Here is a 26732-nt window from a genome sequence, read left to right as displayed (position 1 = left end):
ATTTTATGGAATGGGCCAGTTTTGTCTACTAGTGCTGCCTCTGTTAGCCCTGCTACGCCAACATGCTACTCTGACTGGTTGTGTTGAACATACCTTGCAGCAAAGAAGAAACACGCATTTTTGTGCTCCTGCAAATGCATTCAGGATTGGTCTGAAATGTGCATTTAAGGATTCGAAAGGGTTTAATGTCACAGTATTGGCTTACCAAGGGAAAGGTGTGTTCATTGTCAAGCTTTACATTTTAGGTATGAAAAAGTTGGGGATCATTTTATTTTACTGTAGAATAGGGCAATTTCAGAAGGACTGATCGACAGTACAAGACTTATAGTCAAATTTATGCATCAGAATTGTTTGGATCTAGAAATAATGACAGGAGAAGCTAAAGGAAAACGCATGTAGATTTGACCCCATCCTATTCGACTTTGCCATTCTCATTTAAGAGACGGCAGTTTCCTATTCGGCCGGCTTTTGCGATGACTATAAATAAAAGACAAGGACAAATGTTTGATAAAGTCAGAATTTCACTTACTAACCCTGTATTTAGTCACGGTCAATTGTCTCGGGGCAGATCATTCCAGCACATTAAGTAAGGTTACCAGAAGGGCACAAGAATATAAAAAATGTCATTTTCAAAGAAGTATTATAGAGACTGTACTACATTTTGTACGTGTGAAATTGTTAAGCAAAGTGTACATTTTGAATAATTGGAAAGATGGTGAAACAAAAGAAAATTTATGTTTCCTCAGATACAAGAAATGAGAAAGGATTTGATGCATACTGGCTTACATGCTCATAACAAAACATGGACTACATTTCTTTAGGACAGCTAGAGGAAAAACTTTGCTACCAATTCCAAAATTTTTGCAACAGGTACAGCTAGTTTATATATAACAAGATCACATGAAATTACTCATAATGGAAGAAAACAGTGATACTGTATAACTCAATAGTAATTTTATTGGTAAGCTACAAGCAATTTTTTTTTTTTTTTTTTTTTCAACTCAACATAAGACTGGCTGGCTAGGTGCAATTAGATTATTGGCCACAATCAGCCTCTGGCTGTATCCAGATGTAATACAAAGAAAGGCTCTTCAGTCTTTGTCTGCATTACACTGCAACTATTGAGAATGGAAAATTACCAGCTTTGTTGATAATCTTTCACAACACTTAACAAATGAGTCATTTAAATGTGGGAGGCAATTTCCCAAGCGATGCATATATACCACAAGGGCATTGACTGTGGCAACACTCAGATGATATGCACAGATCTCATTTTAATATCATTAAGAAATTTTAATGACTTCAAGTTAAGAATGTTTAACCTTTAAGAGCATTGTCAAGTGATGAAAAAGTGCCAGAACCTCCAGTGCAGAACAAAGCTCCTTTAACAAATATGCATGAATTACAATATTAATCTTGGAATTTCACCTCTATATCTCTATTCTCAATAAAATAGAATACAAGGAGATAAAAATAAACAACTTTAATTGGTTTCCTCTCTTTAAATGTCACTACCATATCTAGCAACTGTTTATCCTTTAATCCAACAAACTTTTCAGTAAAAAAAATTTTTTTTAACAATTTTTTTTTTTATTTTCAGAATAGGCTTCATATCATTATAAACAAGATGCCAGTGTCTTGTTGACAATGAAACATGATATATATATATATATATATATATATATATATAAGTTGTTTATATTTGAACAGTTTTTTTTATTTAAAGGAACATGTTACTTAGTGCAGTAATCGTTCATAATTTTAGTGATTTTCCAAAACCAACCTGTCAGTATGCTATACCATTTAGATCACTGATATAGAACTGAAACAAATTTGTCATAACACTCCAATGGCACAAATATACTGCACTTAAAACAATTTGCATATCTCTAACCAGCCAGTCAAAACTGCAACAGTTTAGTATGGTAGCCAAAGCCACAATTTCGACAAGATAGAAAAAATAAAAATAATAATATATATATAAAAAAAAAAAAAAAAAAAAAATACAGTTGGCAATGATAATTCTTTTACCTTAAACTTCAAGCAATCAGCAACTATAATTAAACAACATAATTGTGCTCAATCATAAGGAGGACAATCACAAGAATAAATAGAATTACATAAAAGATAATAATATTACAATATTTATAATTTCTGGAAACAGCAATAGTTGTACTAACCAGCAGTAGTTTGTAGCCCCTGACCAATATAGAACTCAATCCTTATCACAATTAGCAGAACAGTTTTTGAAAAGAAATCTGACTCAGTTATAAATAAACCTGATATATTTAGAATTCTATTTGTGGCTGAAGTTATCCAATTGTAATAAAAATCCATGCACTTTAATACATGACAATATCAGCATATTAGCCTAAGTAGAGGCTAACATATAACAGTTGGTAAAAATCACAACTTCAATAGATCACCACACCCACTGTTTTTGGAAGAACTTAAAAATGCAGGTCTTTAAATCCTTGTTTTATACAAATCCAGTATGGAAATAAAAATAAGAGCGACAACATGAGTATAGTGAGCCTTTCATCACCTCCAGCACCACTAAAATTTTTCACCTGTCTTTCTGAAATGTTCAGTGTCTTACACTCAAATGTAGCGGTAAAGGGTAAGGGATGCAGGTGAAACAAATTGCTAATGAAACCTGATGAGAAAAAAGAAGAAAAAAAAAAAAACAACACTAGTATTATTGATTTAGTACATTACTGGATAGTTCAGAGTACTTGCTCATGGAAAAAGATTATTACGAAAATGCTGCCTTTAAGAGATATTTTTCAGCTGTAGCTGCACACATTTACAAACCTCTCCAAGAGGGAATTAATATGCAGAAGAAAAACAGTAACAGAAATAATTCTGCTGATTACTGAAACAATTGTGATAAAGCAGGAAATGGATGAATAATTACTGTACATAGTTGGCCCTTGGAGGTTTTGTCACAGTAGTTCTTTCACTACCACATTTACTTTTGAATCTGTAGCCCTCAAACTTCATCACCCATATATTTCTATGTCTGGGATGATGAGCTGCTGGATTCTTCATTTGAAAGTTGTGGGGTGCCATCCAAGCTTTGCAGTCCTGAAGATAATGGTTTCTTTGGTCTTGTTATACGATCCAATTCAGCTGCTGCATCATGACGAGTTGTTGTCCTATCCACTGTGTAGAAATAAAGCAATTAGAACTAAACCAAAATGTTCAATAATGCATGGGGTTTATTTATAATGGATTGATAAATTATTTTCTTATTATACAAGTATTTTCATGATTATAAAGCTATAAGTTGTGCAGTTATGATGTTTCTAATGAATGCACTTCTTTATTCAAATGGAAGAATTCATTAAGGGGTGACTATTTTCAGCAAATTCATTCAATGGAAATAGTCACACCTTAATTTAAATAATTTATTTTTACAAGTAAAGTTGTGATGTATTCCAATCTTGTTGAAGGGGTGGAATGCCTGGTTTATTTAAGGACTGCAAGTCCCAAGAATACATCGGGAAAAGGGTGACTGCCGGTCGAGAGAGAGAGATCTGATAAGGCTACCTCACTGATGCTGACCATGGAAACTCGAGGAACTAACAAATTTCAGTGTGAAGTTTGCTTGATCATTTGCATTTAGTGATTATGACTATTGGTAACATATTTTCAATTTAAATATCAGTGGACTGATGTATTTACATATCAACTTGTGGTCTTTTCACTTTATATATCAATAAGTTATAATTCATACATGTGCTGTGATTAGAAAGTTTCCAGAATTTACAATTGTTTCATTCTAAATAGTTTTCGTTTGGACAGCTCTATGTGAAATCATACTCTTCTGTGCATTAATTGGAAGCATTTTTGGAACTGTTTTACTAATAATGATTTTAGTGGGCATGATGTAAGCATCTGAACTTCCAAAAACCTAAAATATGCCTCTTTCAGTGAAGTTCCAACTTGGGAACAGAAAGAGGATGGAATCAAACCAGGGATGAAGACGTTTCGGCTGAAGAATTTGTTTTTCCATCAAAAATTGCTTCTCTGACAATGCAGTATGAGCCAGCAATTGTCATAATGCAACACCACTTATCTGGTCACAATTCATGCCTTTTTTACACACATTTTCTCAAAAATTCAAAACTCAAGAGTAACATGTATATATTTGACCGACAGTTTGTCCTTATGGAATAAATTTTGAATAGGCAATAATTTATTTTACTAAAGAACAATACGAGCATGATCTTGAATTTTGATTTGATCGTCCTTGTTTTTTATGGCCTGGAGAGACCCATCTTTCTTTTGCCTTTTTTTTTTTTTTTTTTTTTTTTTTGTAATAATACCGAAATATTATATTATCAGAAAGTTTGGTTCTGCTTGAATTTTATCTGAGGTTGATGGAAACCTGTTCTCACCTAAGTCGTTCTGTGAGGCAGTATAAGTATCACTTTTTACTTATTTTGAGAATTCTTAGTTCAAGTTACATCGATGACTTAAGAAATTTCTAAAGACTCCTCAACTGAGAGTTCAGTTACCTAATTTCAAGTGGATGGAGTAGGGTTAACTCTCCCATGAGTTATTCAGCCTAAATAACATGTAAATCAGCCTGTGAACTCTCTTGTATAGACAATATATAATTGTCTAAGTCAGTGGTTTTCAACAGGGTGCCACAACAACAACATTCTTGGGGTGCCGTGTAATTTGGGTTTAAGTTACTTAAAGTTATTATTATTATTTATTTATTTTTAATTTATTTCATTATAAAAAGGTGTACGGTATTGTACATTTTTTAAATTTTGTGGTGATCTTTAATTGATCTCTATTTAGTACCTCTATATAAAGAATAAAATTATTATATAGATATATATTAAAAAGGTCGAAAACCACTGTGTTAGGTATTTATTCTGGCCTAGGGGAAAAAATTACTGGGACACTAAGGGTGCCGTGAACCGAGAAAGTTTGGGAACCTCTGGTCTATAGCTCAAAAACAACAACTAGTCTCAGATAATATTCATGAATCAATATTTTTGGTACTACCTTCACACAGACCTTCTCCATCTCAAGACTGATATTTAAAATTCATTGAACATGCTATTCATTCCTAATCATTTTGCAATCATTCCGATATTCAATTTTTTTAATCAGCACAGAAGGGTTTTGACTTGGCAATGCTCAATAATTCTGCCTCACTCCTCTTTTACAGTCGTACAGTGGAATGAGCAGCCAATATACTATAAAAAAAAGCCTTTTTTATTTCAAGGCAAATTTGTTTTATGGGTGGCATCCAGTGAAAAAAAAACTTTGTGTAATCTTAAATAAAATTATACAGTAACAAAATTCTTTGTTAGAAACTTTCAAGTACTGTTAAAATCTCAGTAAAGACTATTTACTACTTTTAATTTTTTTTTTTTATTGTATGGCATGCAAAAATTGTTATATCTTTGTTTCACCTTATTTTTGGCATATAGGCTGAAAATGGTGGAATAGAGGTTGATGAGTGAAGCTTTCTATGGATTCTGAGCTGCCCCAAACCCAATGAAGCCAAGAACACTTGGCATGTTCTCAGCATTTCACATAAAACTGAAAGTATGCTGCCTGATTATTTGCATAACAGGAAATGTATGGTATAGAGTGAGAAAACGAAAATATGAAAAAATAATGTTATAATATCTTGTTATATAAAATAAACCACCATGGATAGCATGCTGGTAATAATCGACACGTTCCCATTCCCATGTTGGGTAGGAAAGGGCTCGTTTCAAATCCCATCAAGGGCAAAAGGAATTTTTATGGGCTTTTTGTTACAAAAATAATCAAGCTAGTGGGTTTTGAGGAATAGTTGCAATGTTTTATCTTCCAGAAATGCAGGGTTTTTTTTCATTCAGCAAATTCATGAAGAATACACAAAATTACTAACACAATATATACTTGTCTCACATCCTTGATTTCTTGAGTACTTAACACACATCACATAAAAGTAAGAATTAAAAATATAATTATTTTATTTATTCAAAGAGCAAAAATGTTAACATTTCAGATATCTCGATAATTCCATGAAACTTGATGCAATATTGTCAATGACGTTGTCATAATCAAAATTATCTCTCTACATATAAAGGATAAAACCTTCCAAGAGAGCCAACAAATCTTACTTAACCTAAGAGAGAGACCTTAAATGATTTTTAAGACTTACAACTTAAAAAATTCTTTCGCAAGAAACTTGTTTACATAACAGTCGACAAGAATATTCCCATGTTCTTGTTGACTATTATGTCTTGTTTAATGCTGTTATAGCATTAAAAAAGAACAATGTGTAAAATAAACGATGGCTGTGTAAGTCATGTGGTATTTGAAATGCACATGTTAAACGGCACTTGCATTCGACTCTCCATTTATTCAGTGTTGTCGCGTTTTCGTCATTTAAAATTTCCACATAGCTAGGTATATCATAGTTCATTGCTCTTCATCATTTTTGGGAATATAGAAGGTGATTCAAAATTCATGAAACCCAAAATGAGCAAGCTAACGTCTCTCGTTTTGGTAATCACACACAATTCTTACAAAAGCATGTGGATGGCAATGCTCTATACCTCTGCATGCAGAACAGTGGTTGCTAGGTTAAACTTAAACAAACTCGTCCATAAAGGTTTGTTCATAACGAAGATGCTGTCACAGTTAGCAGTGGTTATTATTGCAGGTCCTCCACACTGGGTGGGAAGGGCCTGTGTTCAAATTGCATTAATGATATGAGGAATTTTATAGGCTTTTTAAAAGTCAGTCTGCCTCAGGCGAGGGCTGCATGGTACTGAGATACTGATAATAAAGAGCCGGCTCTTTATTATCAGTATCTCAGAAGATCCAGTTCAAATGCAACTATCGATAACTCAAAGCTATTTAGGTTAATCTTACTCTGGAGAAAGCAATATATTCGCTGTGATTTATGTATCCTATGGATGTTTTTCTGTTTCAGCAGTTTGTAAGTAAGTAAATATAACGTCTCCAATTAGATTGTTAGATTCCTCTGGATGCCTGTAACGGGAATCGTATCCTTGTAAAATTTTGTGAATAAAGAATTTTATTATTATTATGAGTAACAGAGGAGACTGGATGCAAAAAAAAAAAAAAAATTTGATATCATATATTTTGATTTCAGGAAAGTTTCTGATACTATTAGACATAAGACTGCTGTACAAATTGGAACAGCATAGCATAAGGGAAAGTTACTGCTATGGATAGTGGGAGAAGACAAAGTGGTTATCAATGGACACTGCTCGTCATGGATTAATGTTATTAGTGGAGTTCAACAGTGTTGGGTACACTGTTGTTTTTTATTTTTATTAATGATATTGATGAAGTATGGCAGGCTTAATGTCCACATTTGCAGAGGATACAAAGGCTGGCTAGGTGGTTAATGATGGTATGCTATTGCAACAGGATCTAGAAAAATTAGGCAGATGAGCTGAGATATGGCAACTGAAGTTTAACACTTACAAATGCAAAGTACTGCATATGGGTAGTAGTAAAAATCCCAGAGTAACTTACCAACTGTGCAGTACTACACTCAAGAGCAGTAGAAAATGAAGAAGATGTGGGGATAACTATGCAGATATGAAGTTCTCTGAGCAGTTCAGAAGGCTGTCAGGGCAGTTCAGGGGTTTTGTCAATGATACACAGGAATTTTGCTATCAGGGATAAGGAAGTGATTATCCCATTGTACAAGGCAATGATTAGGTTGCCCCTTGAGTAATGCATACAAGTCTGGTGGCCTCATTTTAGGAAGGATGTTGATTTACTGGAAGAGTTGCAAAGAGAGGCAATAAGATTGGTGAAGGGAAGGAATTGGTGGTCTTACCAAAACAGGCTTCAGTTCTGCCAATTGTAAAATCTAGAGACTAGGCAACCTGTAAGGTGTTTAAGGCTTTGAATGGATCGAGCAAGCTCAATGCTGATGGCATTCTTCACCTTGCTCAGACTACACATGGGGGGACATAAATTCAAATTGACGAAGGATGGTTGAGATGTGCAGAGGTTTGTCTTTAGCCAGTGAGTGGTTGATTGTTGCAACAAACTTCCCATCTGTTGTCATGAAAGTGGGTAGTTCAAGGAAGAACTAGACATACTACTGGAGAGGATGGATAGGTGATGTGGGAATTTCCCCCCCCCCTCCATTTTTGTTGAGGCTTTATAAGCTTGCTTTCTTGCATCCTATGCCACTACTACTACTACAAATGATAACTATAATAAATGGAAATTATATCTCCACAGCTGTGGACTCTTATTCGAAGAAGCTTGTTATACATCTGAGCATGCCATACCTGGGTCTGCTGTTTAGTACCTATCTGTACTGAACAGTGTCTGCAGTATGACTGGCTGTAAGTCACTGGGTTGAATCAAAGTCAGTGGGATGTCTTGCAGCCTGATCAGTGTATTTGCTTACAAGTCTTTTTTTCTTCCCATTATTTGCTAGATTCTCAGTGTACCTGGGAACCTATCAAAACTACTACTATTCTTCTCTTTCTTGGTGATTCCCTTCTACTTCTGACTCTTGTTTTCTCTCTCTTTCAGGGTAACTCAGAATTTTTTTTTTTTTGCCCGGTGCAGCAAAAGCCTCAGGCTTCCTTGCACCATATGACTAATTATAATAATAACTCTATGATTAGTTTATTTTAATTGGGATAATATAATTGGAATTTGATTTGTGTCAAAAGCAGATGGAAATTCTCAGATTTTTTTCTGTAGAGCCATCACTGCACTTTGTCTGTATATTTTAATATAGACTATTGGAAGCATCAAAGCCATTTTCTTTCTATAAAATTTAGCTGTAAATATATTGTATATTAAAGTGATAACAAGACAGGGGATGTAGGAAGGATTACTGATGCTCCTGCAGATGTTTCCATTTTTGAGCAATCATTGTATATCTGGAGAGCATGTGAATTGGTCAAGGCATGAACTGCATGTAACTGTCTAAAATTCATGTTCATGTTGAGTTCATGTTTGCCTTACATGCTTCTAGAATACTTACTAGCATTAATACTAATATTAGGTAATAGATGACTCTCATCAACCGGTAAAATATCATCACTTTGCTTATTGGAGGCTTGAAGTGGTGAAACCCATGTTTAGTCTCCACAGCAAAGTTTCCAGCATCCCCCCTCTCCCTCCCTCCTTCCTTCAACCCATGCATGGTACTAAGCACTATAGGTTTTGATACCTTTTGTGTTTGGAGTTTTTATATATATATATATATATAAAAAAAAAAAAAAAAAACTTCACCATACATGGTCTAGCTTCTGTCTTTAACATTTCAATGGCAGTTATCTCTGGCCACTGTAGCTGGCTCTTTCTTTTCAAACTTCTCAACCAATGCCAGATTACCCAAAGGTTCTGTTCCTTTACCTATTCTTTTCTTCTTGTATATGCAGTAACCTTCCTCTACCAATTGAACATCCGATGTAGTTTTACTGATGATAGCACACTACATACAACTTTCTGTTTGATAAACCTTGCACTGCACAAACTGCAAATTCATAATGCAAAAGTAATCACTGCTGATAACCAGATCAAGAGTATTACTCTGTCTGGCTGCCTCTCGAACATGCTGCTGCAGAAAACAATCATCTAATAAATGCACAAAAGTCTTGCTAGTGTGCAAGTGACCAACACACAAGTTTCAGTCGATATCTGGGAAGTTAAAATCCCCCATTATAACACAATCTGATTCACTGGCCCATTCTATTTCTCTGAACAATTGTTTGTTGTACTCATTAGGCCTATTACATACTCTTACTCTCATTTTTGCTGTCCCAGTGCTTATGTCACACCAAACTGACTCAACATTGCACTGTCCATCTATGTCAACTGGATGCACTTCCTGAGATTTTATGTTTTTCTTAATTAACAGCATAATCCCTCCTCTCTTCCTATTCTGTGTATCCTTTCTGTACATATTGTACTCCCCAAATTCCAATTCTGTATTCGTAATATCTGTGTGACACCATGTCTCTGATATCCCAACAATATCTGCCTTTGATGTCTTGACCAGCACATCAAATTCATTTAATTTATTTACTATACTTCTAGAATTGGTGTACATGCACGTATATCAACGTTACAAACTTTTTTGTTATAAAATAAGTCTGACCATAAAAAACTAAAACAGTTTCTTAGGCTTTGTTATGTCTATTCTTACATGTACAGGCAACCCCTGTATAACACAGTAGTTCAACACTGTTTCGCTCTAATACGATTGATAAACTGTGACAATCCTCACACAACACAGTACTTATATAACAGAGTTTCGCTCTAACACGGTTTGGTTTGAGAATTGCAGGAAATCTTGCATAACATGATATTTTTGAGATGTTGTGCTGGGCAAACCCTGCAATTATGTTAGATGTAATTTCCATTCCTTTTTGTTGTTCCCTGCTGTTGACTCGCTAGTCGTTCCATCCCTGCTGTTGACTCGCTAGTCGTTATCGCCTTCATGGTATTTTTCTAAAGCACGTTTCTGGAGGTCACTACCATAAAACAATAAAAACAAATTGCAGTTTCTGGTTTATTGGTCTTTTGTTAGTTTAATCAATTAGAAACAGGTAGTATACTCGATCTTCTTGCATTTGTGATAGTACCGATAGCTGGAATTCTGTGGGTTTTCATGTTATTGTGGTGAAATATGTTTCATTGTCCATGAAATATTCAATCATATAAAAAACAAAAATAAATGTTCAGAAACTCATTACTCCGTAGCTCACTCGTGCATATCGTGTTTTTTGCAACTTGTGCGTGCTGTGTTCTTTGTTATTAATTGCCTATCATTTTTACTGTTCTAAATTTTACACCCAAAAAAAAAAAAAAAAAAAAGTCAGTAAACAGAAATATAAATTAGTATGTACATATTAATTAAGCTATGTACGTATGTGTAAATTTATTTTTATTTTGGTAACTGGAAAATATTCTTCCGATTTTCATGTATCCTTTAAAGTGGGGGGGGCACTGTATTTTGCTGGGAGATCCCTGGGTTAGGTTCTGTGCTATTGAACTTGTGCTTGTTTGAGACCATAAATTGTGACTTCGAAGAGTGCAGTTCGTGACTTTTAAAGAGAGCAGAAAGTACACGAAATCTAGATGCTGTAGAAGAGATTGTGCTTAGCAGTATATTCACGACATTACTTATCTGACATATAAGTATCACAGTTTGTAAGGTAAGATGTTTGTTCAGTTATTACTATTTAAGTTACTACTACTATAAAAATAAAGTTAAAATATTAAGTTATTACTACTATAAAAATTAACTTTCCAATAGTTATAAAAAACAAAAATGGCGTATTTTTGTTAGCTTTTGGAATGTACCCCCCTTTCTTAGTCCCATATAACACGGTTTCGCATTACACGAGATTTTGTAGGAACCAAACTACCGTGTTATACAAGGGTTACCTGCAATTATCACGCATTACAAAACAAGAATTCAAAGTTAGCAGTATCTCTGGCATACAGTTACTGAGTGTGCTGGCTTTCACATTTTATCACAGTATCTTCCAACTGCCAACACTAGCTTGCTTTAGATACTGTTTACATGTATGGTTGGCATTCAATTGTTGAAGTGCATGGGTTTTTATATTTGTCTTTTAAGTTTTTTTCTCACTAACAGTGAATATCCAAATGGGAGAATTAAAAAAACATGTCTAAATATGTCCGAGTGCATTTTAGTTTAATAAAATTAATTAAAAATAAGTTTTCAATATAAAAAAAAAATATTGATTTTTCATAGTTGTGTTCAAGATTAAATATAGAGGTGACATCAAAAAGTGAAAAATTATTTCTTGCTGATTTTTAAGATTATAAATGGTGTTACTTTTCTATGTACATGTGTCTGAATTAGAAATACATTTATTTGTCCACTAGAGGGTGTTGCACAGGTTTTAAAGCTACATAGAAGAGGAATCTCTGAAAATTGTATTTGGCTTTGAAACTATCCTCTGTTCAATTCAAAAACTGGTGGCTTTTCATAGAAGATGTATTTATGTGCAAAACATTTTTCCCTGATGACCTAGAGATTTAAACTTTGTTACAACAATTTGTCTTGACATTTGCACATACTAATAAAAAAAATTAAAAAAAACTGTTAACACAAGAGTTAAAAAAAAAAAAACTGCTAATTTGGTTTAAAAAAAACAAAAAAGAAGGAAACAGATGTAATTTTAAGCTCTTCGAAAGGAAGCACGATTAACTGTCTACTAGAAACTTTAATGGTAAATATCCACCGAAACAACTTAAATGTAAAAATTAAAATATCTATCTTAATTTTTAAATATTTATACCAGTACAGATATAATCTATACCAGACCACAAGATGCTTTTTTCCCCTTGGAAAATGTTGTCTAAATGTCTTTTATTGTCTAAAGGTACACTAGGTGCATACAGCGATTTCTTTATTTTTAGCCATGCCTAGAAAAGTATGGTCAAAAAATCCAGATAAACTTAAATAAAAGCTCTCTCTTCCACACTGTGGGAACATTTCAGATCATATATAAAAAAGGAAACAAAAAGGATGATTGCTGAATTATTTTTTCATGAAATCCCCAAACATGAAAGGTATTATAACCTATAGTACTGTATAGTAATTGAGTTTCTATAGATTGCAATTTTCAGGAAATAGATGTGAAGGAGGGTTGTTCCAGAAAATGGAAGTTAAACATTAGCACTGGCACATGAAAGCAAGCTTAAGAAAGCAATAAGTTGAATGTGCCATAATAAAACACAGGATTAAGGATCTTGAATCTTCTATGCTAAAGCCAAGGAAACTGAGTTATATAGGGAAAGATCAGAACCAAAGTAAACTGCTTTGTGCTAAATATACCTAATTCTGGTGATCAAACGAACTTTTTCACTGAAACCTTAGAATGTTGAGTTAAAAAAACTAAACAGCAAAAAGGCACAGCGTGAATGGAATGACAATGGTTGCACAGATGCAACCCAAGCAGCAACTGCTAATGAATACTAAGCTGCAAAGTTAAATCTCTTTCCAGGCAAAACATGGCTCAGAATTCTCGAGCAAATGTCTTGTGAACCAGATACTCATGTCAAGAGAGAAAAAGAAAAGTTGTCTGCTTCTCTTGTAAATCAAATTGGACATCTCAAGAAACTGGCCTTTTGTGACAAAGGATCCTCATCAGACTTGAGTTAGACAGGAGAAGCTCAAGCCTCCTCTAAGGATAGAGCTCAGAAATGTCTTGCCTTGCCTGCCCCTGTAGTAAATCAAATGGCACAAATACCAGTTATGAAGTGTGTGTGTGCAAGCACATACACACGCATATGTATGTATATGACAAAATTTTCATGTAATTTGTAAATAAAACAACTCTGTTTGAAAAAAAAGGGACTGTTTTCATCATTGTTAGGATAACAGGACACATCACTCAAAAACTGGACAATCATGTTCATCAATATTTCAGAGATTAAAATTATATTCTGATGTCATATTTGGATTTACCAAGTTATCATGTAAGGAGGTCAAATTTCACAAAAAAATTATGAAAATACATTAAAAAAAAAAAAAACAAACAAACATATTTCTAAAAATCTCCCACTGAATTATTGTAGGTCATTATGCTAAATAACCCAGAAGACTGAAAATGACATTCAATGTCATCTGTCCATCTAATCTGAAGTGTGTGTGTGTATATATATATATATATATATATAGTGTCTGAAGTGTTAGTTTTATGTATGCAAATAAAACAAGAAATATTTCATTATGCTCGACTTTTTCAATATTTGTTTTAGAGTTTTTTACCACCTTCCTGATAACACTAATTTCAGATGTATTTGTTTGTTTGGTTTTTAGGAGCATTAGCAACTAAGGCCATATTGCTCCGGGGATATGCGGTGGTCATTCCCTGACCTTTCCGCATCCTCCGTATTTGGTGGTCACGGACTCTAACACCGGTCTAATCAAGAAGTGTGTGCTATGCACTGCTGCTCCTGCCCACCTGGCTACGGAGGCACCCATTTCAGATGTAATGATGGATGATTCTCAAGAACAATCTACTTACATCATTTAGACACTACCTTTGCAAATAACCTTCAATATCCATATTTCTCTAAAAAAAAAACATATGTATTTATTATTATATTTTTTCTATACCTCACAGATAGCAGCTGGATTGATAAAAATAAATCTATCAGAAAAATATTAGAATTTCATTTACTGTCATCAAAATTGCTTAAAATTACACAAAAACATTTGGATGGAAACACTTTGCTCATACCTGTCCGAGCAGCTCCACTAGGGCTGGCAGCAGGCCCTGTTTTTCTGTTAAGGAGACTATTAAAGAAGTTCTGAAGAACACCCTCTCCACTTGATGCACCCTTCACTCCATCCATCTGCAATACATAACATAGGAATTTCCACTAAGTGGCTGTAAGTGAAACTGACATATACTGCATAAAGAGTATATTTTATTTTTTATATAATGGAAAATTCAAGAATATAAATCATGCAATTTCAAAAGTTGGTTTGGTATGACCATTTAAGTTTATCATTCCCACCACGACATAAGTACAATATCAAAATAATTATTAATAATATACTATAACAAGGTAGTGTTCCTCAACCTCAATATGGTTCAAATTTTTTGAGCCAACCACAACCATTCCTCAACCCTTTCATTGGTCTAAAAAGCTTAGTTTTCTTCATTTGAGACCATCTTGTTAATTTATTAACATATGTGACCACCCACCACACCAAACACACAATCTACTGTAACAGAATTTGTAAACAATTGTATCCAAGATTCCAGGACTGAACTGGCCAACTGAATATGGCATCTAAATCATGATTATCACTGCTGATATATATATATATATATATATATATATTTTTTTTTTAACCAGCAGCACTTGAATAGTATTTAAATGCTGATGAGTCAATCATCTAAATATCTCCTTACAGAAATCTACTACGTAAAAACAATTATGAAAGACAGTCAAGTTCCATATACACAAAAGGTTCACCACTTCTTTTTTTTTTTTTTTTTTTGCTTAAATGGAAAGTTCTGAGTGTGCAAGGATGCTCTCATGATGCAAGTGCCAATTCCCCGAAGCCCACTTTTCTGCTATTTATTCTGAACGGCATCATGTAATTGCTATAGACCAGGAATGGCCAACAAGTCGATCACAATGAATTTTAAATATATATAAAAAAAGATCCCCAGGGGCTCACATCTAGTGAGTATGTGCTTGACACACCATGATCCTCAACTGGATATCATCATTCTTCTTTTCCTTGGTGATTCCCTTCTACTTCTGACTTTTGTTTTCTCTCTCAGGGGTAATTCAGAAAGTTTTCTTTTTTTTTGCCTGTTGCGGCAGAAGCCTCAGGCTTTCTTGCACCATATGGCTAATAATAATAATAGATTAGTCAAAATCTAAATGTTTTATTATTATTAAGTGCCCCACTGCATACGATTATTACAAATCCATTGAACCAGGTGACTACTCTTGTCGCCGCGCAGCCGCTAGGCCTGTCTAGTGAAAATTCACGCAGTTCATTGCAGAGAGCATAGCGTATGTGTTAAATTCTTAATTAGCTTACTTAATATTAATAACTGGACAGTACTTATACATTAATTTGATTTAAAATGAATACTAGGAAAAAAGAGTAAAACGTATCATTTTCATCAAGAGTGGGAACTAGAATAATTTTTTGTAATGATAAAAGAAAAATGTTGTTTGATTTGCAATGCTTCCATGGCTATACCCAAACAAGGAAATTTAGAAAGGCACTTCAACACACTCCGTGATAAATGCCAATCGGATATTCTGCCTAATAGTGATCTTAGAAAAAATAAATTAGAACTTAAATCCAGATTATTCGCACAACAAAATTTCTTCGTGACACCTAATTTACAATCTAAAGCAGTAACTGTAGCATCATTTAAAGTGAGCCATCTTCTTGAAAAAAATACAAACCATTTTCTGATGGTCAATTCATCAAAGACGCATTTTTAGAAATAACAGATTCTCTTTTTGAAAATTTTAGGAACAAAAATGAAATTAAGAGTGCTCTTCAAGATCTGCAATTATTTCAAAATACTGTGACCCGATGCATTGAAAAAAAAAAAAAAAAAAAAGAGTAAAAATGTGAGTGAACAATTGCGTGCTCATATTGCTAATGGTGTGTCCTTTTTCTTTACAACTGGATGAATCTACAGACATCAGTGATACAGCTCAATTGCTCATTTTTATTCGTATGTATTTCGTTAAAAGAAAGAACTAGAGGTCTTGATATATTTAACGCATTCAAAAATTTTATTGAAAAAAATTAAATTACCACTATTTAAGCTCGTATCAATAACAACAGATGGAGCTAAAACAATGATGGGGCACCTTAACAGATCCATCGCATTGTGCCAAAAGGATGACGAATTCCCAGATATTTTGAGTTACCACTATCATCCACCAACAAGTGTTAGCCAGCAAAAGATTAAATACTAAAAGTGTTATGGACATAGCTTTCAAAATCACAAATTCCATCAGAGGACAATCTCTTTAAAGGAGACTTTTCAAAATGCAACTCAATGAAAATGAACCAGATCTGATATTAGACACAGATGTGAGGTGGCTGAGTCGGAGTAAGTTTCTACAGAGATTTCGAAATTTGCTGAATGAAATTAAAAAATTTGTTGATCAAAAGGGAGATGATTATCAGCAGCTGCAAGATAGGGAGTGGTTTTGTAATCTGCCGTTTTTTTTATTTTGCAGATTTTACCAGTAAATTAAATAATCTGAATTGGGAATTATGAGAAAAAAATAAAAATGTGGGTGACATGATTAGTATTTATGCATATAAATATCAATTTTTGGCAGTGGCTAAGGATCTAAAAGAAAAAGAATTCGATCATTTTGCAAATATGCAAGATAGTTTGCACAAAAATATCCTGTTTTTGAATGTAATAGTGAGAAATAGGTTTCTGAAATTGAGAAAGTTGTGGATGATATTAAAACCAGATTTGGTGATTTTAAAACAATTGAAGACTGTTCAATATATTTCTTATCCATTTAATGTCGACTTAGATACGAAACAAATAGTAGGAAAAAAAAAAAAAAACACGCTGAGATTTTTCACACGGAGAAAATATTACTTGAAAATGAAATTATTACAGTGCAAAACGATATCTTCCTAAAAGCCAGCTCATCTGAAAAAGACTTTTGGAAATACATTTACCGAGAAAAGTACCCAAATATAAAAAAAAATGCAGTGAACTTTTAAATTCCTGTTTTGGTTCCACATATCTATGTGTATCGGCCTTTGCATATTTGAAACAAACAAAGAATCGCTCTACTCTTACGAACTTGCATACAGAAGATTCTTTACGGTTGGCCTTATTGCAGTATATCCCCAATTCTGACAGCTTGGCAGATAACACGAAGACACAAACTTCACATAAATTAAAAATTGAAATATGTATGAATTTAAAATAAGAATTCCGAATTGTATTAAATTTTAAAATTTATAAACAATTTTTCAATATGTGTTGATTAACTTTTTTAATCATGTGCAATGAAATTCTTGATTCTTGAGATGGTAGATCGTGGCACATCACAAATTAAGTTGGCCACCCCTGTTGTAGACCTATATTGTAGCATTCCTGGGTTCAGTGTGTTGAGTTTGTCCACATGGAATAAACTCATAATGAACACTGGCCTCTGAGTCAAAAAATATAATAAGAATGATCTTCACATTTGATTAAAATTGTCTTGTTGTTTGGGGGGGGGGGCTTGGAGAAGTTAATCCTTACAATGACAGGACTGGGCCTTTGTATCTGGTTTTATAGAGATACATGCATAACTAATAAAGCAAGTAATGATGGAAGAAACAACAAACTGTGGATCAGCAGTGCAGAGAACTCACCAGACTCTGTGATTGTTAAGCAAGGCATAACAATTACAAAGTCTGAGATGCAAGACAAACTTGGCTGAAACACTTACCATTCCCAAATCTTGCATTAAAATTGATTGACTTGTTCCATACATAATATCAATTTTTCCAGCAACTTCATGGATAGTTAAATGTTGATCACTCCTGATCAGATTACAAATGTAGTAGTAGTAGCAGTGGCATTTGATGCAAGAAAGCATGTGTATGAGCTTATGCAGCATTATGAAGTTTAAGGGTTGACAGAAAGAGAGGGACCTTCAAAAGGCAAGCAGCCCCTTTGTGAACCACTGAAAAGACTTCACATGACACACAGCATCTTCTCTGAAGTGATTTCAACGTTGAGTTGTGTTGCACTTTTCTCTAAGATCAGACAAAATTTGATACAAATTCACTTCAGTGAAATTGCTCATTTCAAAATTCAACAAAACATAAAATATGCTAATTTAGATGGACTCCAGATAAATGGGTGATTAATGTGTTATGACTGGATGACCTACTGAACATTAGTAGTGGCATATGATGCAAGAAGCTTATACAGCACCAGGAAGAATCCAATCCCATCAGCATTGAGCTTGCTCAAACCATTCAAAGCCTTAAACACCTCAACCAGATCACCTCACAGGTGCCTAGTCTCCAGATGCTGCAATTTTCAGAACTGAAGCCATTCTTGATAAGAGCACCCCTCATCAATCTCATTGCCCTTCTCTGTACTTATTCCAGCAGCTCTATACCCTTCCTAAAGTTAGGCCTCCAGACCTGTATGCAGTACTCAAGATGTGGCCCGATCATGCTTTATACAAAGGGATAATCACCTCCTTTTCTCTGCTAGCAAATTTCCTGTATATCATTCACAAAATCTGCCTGGTGGTCTGTCTGCACTACTCAGAGAACTTCATATCTGACTGCACAAGGTATTTTTACCTCCAAGTATTTTTCATGTTGCAACAAGTTTCAATTCACTATGATGCCACAATTTCAATTTCAATAATAAAATCTTGTTAAAGATTTTATTATTAAAATACTTTTATATTTATTTATTTTTTAAAACCACAATATAATAATAAAATTCTTCAGGCAAAATAACTAAAACTAGTTTTAACAGACATTAAAATAAAATATCCCATTATAACAAATACTGCTTTAATAAAAAGTTCACCATAATGAAAATAATTACAGATCCCAGATGACTTCCATTAATATTGATGCTCTATAAGTCTCATAAAAAAAACAGTTATGACATAAAATTCAGTACTATGAATTATATTCAATGTTCACCTATCCTTCAAATGTATTGGTTCATAACAAAAGAAAATCTTTGTTAAAATTATGAATGGTTAGTGCAGGAATGAATGAACACTACAGTTTGGTTTTGTTAGTCATTTCGAAAATTCGTTACCTGGAACACTCCAGAAGGCAACCTATGCTGTAAATATGAATAAGAAAGGAATAACAAAATTCTAAAGGCATTCACTTAAAACAAGAAATGGATAAATGGTAGTTTTAGAAGATATAGGGGGGGAAAAAATCAGATTTTTTTCTTGTTTGTTTTTTGCATCAAAGAAATAAAGGCAATGTATGTAAATTTGTGCATTCTATTGTCAATTTGTTTCCTGTTTTGCCGAATGCAACACAGGAAACAAATTTGGCCATAGTGAGAAAAACCCAATAAATTCTTCCCACTTTGACAGAATTTTAACCCAGACACATTTGAGAAAGGCTACATATCATAACTACTGTGTTAATGACAACAATAATTCACAAGTTTTTCTCATTTCTCAATGCTTTTGACATTCTTGGATGATCATGCTCAAATTCAGTGCAGTTCATCACCCATCCCCAGAGGAAATTAATCCATAGCTGTTATGGCCACAGATATAGGACCATAATGAATGAAAGGCCAATTCAAAACCTTTAAGCAAGTGTATGCAAATAAGAGAATACTGCCTCTTCACATGAAACATGGAAATTCCTCAGTGGTCCCTCAAGTGGGATTTACTCAAAGAGGTAACTACCGTCAGGGGCAAAGGGAAGGGTTTTTGCTTTTGTAAAGGTGACTACGGTGGTCTAATACAGTATTTAAATTCTATACGGTGGGATCAACTGATGATGTTACCAACAGCAAATTCAAAATGGGAAGCATTCAAAGAATTTATCTTGGAAGCTACTAGGCTTTATATACCAACTAAGAAATACTGTTCAATATTTAGGGCTAAATGGATGTCAGATGAACTAATTAGACATATGGCAGAGAAGAAAAATGCATGGGATACATAAATTAATGGGTGACATGGAAGACTATGATAGATATAAACTGGTCTGTAACCACGTCACAAAGGAGATTAGGCAGGCAAAGGCAGATTATGAGAAATCTTTGGCAAAGGATGCAAAGAAAAACAGGGAAAAGTTCTTTACCTATGTAAACTCTGGAAGGAAAGGGATGAATCAGATTGGTCCACTGGATATTGATGGCTCAACTGCTGATGATCCTGCTCAGGTGGCTAACAAACTAAATGAGTATTTTGCATCTACATTCACACATGAGGAGTTATTCAGGGGGGGGGAATGCCAGAAGTGAATTAAACTCCGGCAGTGAGCTAGATGATTTTGTAATAACTGAGAGGAAAGTGGACGAGACATTGTTGAAGATAAACATAAAAAAGGCACCTGGGGTGGATGGGATCTATCCAGTTATATTAAAGGAGGCAGCAAAGGAATTAAGCAAACCCTTAGCTATAATTATGAGAGCTTCTTTAGACTCAGGGGAAGTACCCATAGACTGGAGATGTGAAAATGTGACCCCAATTCACAAAGGAGGATCAAAGGCTGACACAAGTAATTATAGACCTGTGACTTTAACTTCTGTTCCAGGAAAATGAATGGAGGCACTGGTTAAAGAAGCACTGCAGGATCATCCAGACAAGACTTCAGTTATAGCTCGGACACAGCATGGTTTTGTTAAGGGAAAGTCTTGCCTGACCAATTCGATTGGATACTATGATGTGGTTACAAAGGAACTGGATATAGGGAATAACTTTGATATCATATATTTGGATCTTAGAAAGGCTTTTGATACTGCTGCACATGGAAGACTGCTGAACAAATTGGAGCAGTGTGGCAGTGGAGGCAAATTGCTGCTATGGATAAAGGGATGGTTGAGTGGGAGAAGACAGAGAATGGTAATCAATGGAGTCCCACAGGGTTCAGTGTTGGGTCCATTGTTGTTTTCTGTATTTGTAAATGATATTAATGATGGTACATCAAGCTTAATGCCCAAGTTTGCAGATGATACGAAGGTTGGCAGGGTTGTTAAGGACACTAATGACAGTATGCTGCTGTAACAGGATCTAGAAAAGTTGAGCAGATGGGCTGAGAGGTGGCAACTGAAGTTTAACATTGACAAATGTAAAGAACTACATATGAGAAGCAGTAACCCCAGAGTAACGTATCAATTCTGTGGTACTAACACTGACAGTGGTAGAGAAAAGGACCTGGGGGTAATTGTGCAGGCAGATATGAAGTTTTCTGAGCAGTGCAGACAGTCAGCAAGAGTAGCTCATGGTGTCTTGTCAATGATATACAGGAATTTTTCTAGCAGGGATAACGAGGTGATTATCCCCTTGTATAAGGCAATGGTCAGGCCACACCTTGATTTCTGTATACAGGTCTGGAGGCCTCATTTTAAGAAGAATGTAGAGCTGTTGGAACGAGTACAGAGAAGGGCAACAAGATTAGTGAATGGAACAAAGGGTTGCTCTTACGAAGAAAGGCTTAAGTTTTGCAAATTACAGTGTCTGGAGACTAGGCACCTGCGAGGTGATCTGATTGAGGTGTATAAAGCCTTGAATGGTTTGAGCATGCTCAATGCTGATGGGACTTTTCCTTTAGCTCAGAATAATCACCCGAGAGGGCATAAATTCAAATTGAGGAAAGACAGTTGTAGGACAGATGTTTGGACGTTTGCCTTTAGCCAGTGGGTAGTTGGTTGGTGAACAGACTTCCCATTCTTTGTTGTGGAAGTTGGTAGCCTAAATAAATTTAAGGCTGAGCTGAACAGATATTTGGAATGAATGAAGGGGTGAAATGGGAGCATTTTTTTTTTTTGGCTGATGCTGTATAAGCTTGCTTTTTTGCATCATATGTCTCTACTAATGCTAATGTTTTTCAGTAGTTCTCAACATTCACTCCAACTGGCTTCAGTTTTCTAGTTATATGGATCCATATGGTTGAGATGATGAGTCTTCTGCAATTACTAATGAATTCACACAGCTTGTTTAATTATCTCCTAGAATTCCAGACAATCTTAATCACACATACCCCACAACAATTGATCTTTTCCTCACCAATAACCCCTCAAAGCAATAAGACAATGACAGTGATCATCTAGGTACCTCACATGACATCGAGGTGATGGTCTATTCTCCAATGGACTCTGTGTCTCTCTCTCTCTCTCTCTCATGTAAATATTCAGCATCTTATCATTTGACATATAAGAATGATAATCTGCATTACTTCCATTCCTCTCTTCATAGATTGAATTACTGTTTTAAATTTTCTGATCCTAATGTATGCTGAGATTGTGTCAACGGAATTATTCTTAAAGGGATGAAATCCTTATTTCACATTCTACCTTAAAATTAAAATCTTGTCCTTTATCTAAGCTTTTCAACAAATGTACTAAAACTGTTGCAGCACATCATAATTGGCTTGTATCTGAATCTCCAGCTTCATTTGTAATGAAGTTATTAATCAATCCAAACTAGATTTTGAAGAGGCTAAGAGTAGAAAACTTGATTCTTGTCCAAATGGTAGTCGAACATTCTGGTCATTTACAAAAGCTATTGGCTGCAACTTTTGTCCACCTATACTACCATTCTCTTAAAACCCGATAGTTCTACTGCCTACTCAGCTAAAGATAAAGCCAACTTACTAGCATCCTACTTTTCTTTTAATTCTTGTATCGATGACCTTGGTAAATCAACCTCCTACCATTCCCAATAAGCTCCATTCAATAAAATTGATGGATGGAAACTGGCAAAATTCCATCCAGGTCCTGGTAGAATTTCTCCACTTGTTTTCAAAACCTGTATTCCTGAGCTTGCACCTGCTTTGTGTCACCTTTTTACACTTTCTTATTTTGCTGGTGTTTTTCCCTTCTGCATGAAAATTTGCTCACATTCAACCAGTTCCTAAAAAGTGCAATGAACCCCTCTCTCTTACAACTATTGTCCCATTGCACTTACCTCTAATCTTTCCAAAGAAATCCACAAACTGCCAACTCTTAACACTATCTTGAAACCTTCCATCTGATCAACGATTGCCAGTATAGCTTCCATAAGTGTCAATTCACTGGTGACGATATACTGGCTCATGTTACTCCACTTCGGACAAATTCGACAGAAAAAATTTGGTGAAACTCAAGCAGTTGCTTTTGATATAACCAAAGCTTTTGATCGTGTTAGGCAGAAATGTCTTCTAAACAAGCTCCCACCTTATGAACTATTATCTATTTTTTTGCAAGTGGTTAGCCAGTTTTCTCTCTGACCACTCACTGCATGATGGAAGAGGGCTCTCTACCCTTCTGGTTTTTCAATGATTGATGATCTCCAAGATTCAGTTCTTTCCTCCACTTGTATATAATGACCTTTTTCCCCCGACTAGAAATGCTACTCATAGTTTTGTTGATGATAGCACATTACACTTCATCTTCTAAATTGGGAAACCTTGTCCTGTACAAACAGCTTCAGCCTCTTGGATATTCTTCCCCATTTCCTTAAATGACAATTTACAAGTAATCCTCTAATGGGGAACAGAAAACTTAGTTAACCTCAATCCTAAAACTCATGCAGTCCTGTTTTCTTTCTAGTAAAAAAAAAAAAAAAAAAAAGTGTACTCCTCTTGTACTCATCTTCAATTGACATTCTGATTTCTAGACAGGATCTTGTACCTTTATTGGGAATCTCCCTGACTTCTAATTTCTCTTGCCGAAACCACATCATAAATATTTATTCCACTGAATGAAAAAAATTTGGGTTTCTTTTTTTCTCTCTCTTGGCATTACTTTTCTTCTACACACCTACTGATAAAAATCCCAGCACCCTACCACTAAATATTGTTCCCACACCTGGGAATATCTGGGTGATGCCCCAAAACCCCTCTTAACAAAAGCCGAGAATTAGGGTTGAATTTGAAAGTGTCTGCAATTCTGCCCAGACACGATAGGAGGGAGTATATGATGAGAGCCTTGTCGATCAATTCGGCCCTGGAAAGATTGTGCAAAGCTCAAGGGGTAGAATTTTTTTCAGCCTGGACTGTACTTGTTAACAGGAGAGATTGCTTCTACAGGGATGGGATACACTTAAATAGAAAGGGTGCAAAAATATTTGCTGATGCTATCGAGGCAGTGTTAGGTGGGTCGGAAAACTGCTAGCTTGGGGGGAGACAAAGACCAATAGATCGACAGAAGCCACTGGCAGAGGTGAAAGAGATTCTTGCACTGCTTCTATTAGAATGAGCAGAAGCCTGAAAAACAAGATGCATGATATTTCAGAGACTGCTGGGAGCCATTGCGGTACAAGTAAACACATGGGTTGTGTTAGGGTAGCTAAGAATAGAAACAGGTGCAGGTATACTTGCGTGTACACCAATGCTAGGAGTTTAGTAAATAAATTTGATGAATTTGAGGTATTGCTCAAAACATCAAAGGCAGATATTGTTGGGATATCAGAGACGTGGTGTCACACAGATATAAGGGATGCAGAACTGGAATTTGGGGAGTACGTCTACAGAAAGGATAGACAGGATAGGAAGGGGGTAGGGGTTATGCTATTAGTTAAGAAACACATAAAAACCAAGGAAGTGAAGCCAGTAGACATCGCTGGACAGTGCAGTGTTGAGTCAGTTTGGTGTGACATAAGCATTGGGAGATCAAAATTGAGAGTAGGAGTGTGCTATAGGCCTAATGACTCTGATGAGTATAATAAGAAACTGTACAGGGAAATAGAGTGGGCCAGTAAATCAGAGAGTCTTATAATGGGAGATTTTAATTTCTCAGATATTGACTGGAATTTGGTGGCTGGTTACTCACACACTAGCAGGGCTTTTGTGGATTTATTGGATGATTGTTTTCTACATCAGCATGTTCGGGAAGCAACTAGAGGGAGTAATACTCTTGATTTGATTATCAGCAGTGATTCTTCATGCATTAAGAATCTGCAGATAAATGAACCACTAGGTGGCAGTGATCACAGTGTGCTGAAGTGGGATTTACTCAAAGAGGTAACTACCATTAGGGGTAAAGGGAAGGGTTATTGCTTCCGTAAAGGCGACTACGATGGACTGAGACAGTATTTAAATTCTATACAGTGGGACCAACTGATGATGTTACCAACAGCAAATTCAAAATGGGAAGCATTCAAAGAACTTATCTTGGAAGCTACTAGGCTTTACATACCAACTAAGAAATATTGTTCAAGGTTTAGGCCAAAATGGATGTCAGATGAACTAATGAGGCATATGGCAGAGAAGAAAAATGCATGGGATACTTACAAATTAACACATGACACAGAAGCCTATGATAGATACAAGTTGATATGCAACCAAGTTACAAAGGAGGTTAGGCAGGCGAAGGCAGATTACGAGAAATCCTTGGCAAGGGATGCAAAGAAAAACAGCAAAGAGTTCTTTACTTATGTAATCTCTAGAAGGAAGGGGATGAATCACATTGGTCCACTTGATATTGATGGGTCAACTGTTGATGATCCTGCTCAGGTAGCTAACAAACTAAATTATTATTTTGCAACTACATTCACACATGAGGAGTTATTCAGCGAGGGGAATGCCAGAGGTGTATTCACCTCTAGCAGTAAGCTACAGAATCTTGAAATAACTGGGGGTAAAGTGGAGGAGAAACTGTTGAAGATAAACACAAGAAAAGCACCCGGGGTGGATGGGATCTATCCAGTTATATTAAAGGAGGCAGCAAAGGAAGTAAGCAAACCCTTAGCCATAATTATGAGAGCTTCCTTGGACTCAGGGGAGGTACCCATAGACTGGAAATGTGCAAATGTGACCCCAATTCACAAAGGAGGATCAAAGGCTGACACAAGTAATTATAGACCTGTGAGCTTAACTTCTGTTCCAGGAAAATTAATGGAGGCACTGGTTAAAGAAGCACTGCAGGATCATTTAGACAAGACTTCAGTTATAGCTCGGACACAGCATGGTTTTGTTAAGGGTAAGTCTTGCCTGACCAATTTGATTGGATACTATGATGCAGTCATTAAAGAACTGGATGCAGGGAATAGCTTTGATATTATATACTTGGATCTTAGAAAGGCTTTTGATACTGTTGCACATGGAAGACTGCTACACAAATTGGAGCAGTGTGACATTGGAGGCAAATTGCTGCTATGGATAAAGGGGTGGTTGAGGGGGAGAAGACAGAGTGGTAATCAATGGACACTGCTCATCGTGGACTAATGTTATTAGTGGAGTCCCTCAGGGCTCAGTGTTGGGTCCATTATTGTTTTCTGTATTTATAAATGATATTGATGATGGTATATCAAGCTTAATGTCCAAGTTTGCAGACGATACAAAGGTTGACAGGGTTGTCAAGGACACTACTGACACTATGCTGCTGCAACAGGATCTGGAAAGGTTGAGCAGATGGGCTGAGAGGTGGCAAATGAAGTTTAACATTGACAAATGTAAAGTACTACAGATGGGAAACAGCAACCCCAGAGCAACGTATCAACTCTGTGGTACTACACTGACAGTGGTAGAGAATGAAAGGGACTTGGGGGTC

The 26732-nt window shown here is 35.4% G+C and overlaps 1 protein-coding gene across 3 annotated transcripts in view; it reads right to left on the bottom strand.

Annotated features, from left to right (window-relative positions):
• Nucleotides 1–2014: 2014 nt before the first annotated feature.
• The window catches only part of Dlic (dynein light intermediate chain), a 240292-nt gene continuing 215574 nt past the window's right edge, over nt 2015–26732 (bottom strand). For all 3 annotated transcript variants that reach the window (XM_090381830.1, XM_090381831.1, XM_090381832.1), the window contains 2 exons: nt 14259–14373; nt 2015–3165 (listed from right to left, as the gene is read on the bottom strand). In XM_090381830.1, coding sequence (XP_090237956.1) covers nt 3017–3165; nt 14259–14373 — 264 coding nt within the window. In that variant the 3' untranslated portion in view covers nt 2015–3016. The remainder of the gene's footprint in view (nt 3166–14258; nt 14374–26732) is intronic.

The sequence above is a fragment of the Mastigoproctus giganteus genome, chromosome 9 (assembly GCF_048544385.1).
Source record: "Mastigoproctus giganteus isolate SK-2022 chromosome 9, ASM4854438v1, whole genome shotgun sequence".
NCBI classification, from domain to species: domain Eukaryota; kingdom Metazoa; phylum Arthropoda; class Arachnida; order Uropygi; family Thelyphonidae; genus Mastigoproctus; species Mastigoproctus giganteus.
Note: the sequence above shows the minus strand (reverse complement) of the source record. Positions and strands in the feature narration are given on the sequence as shown.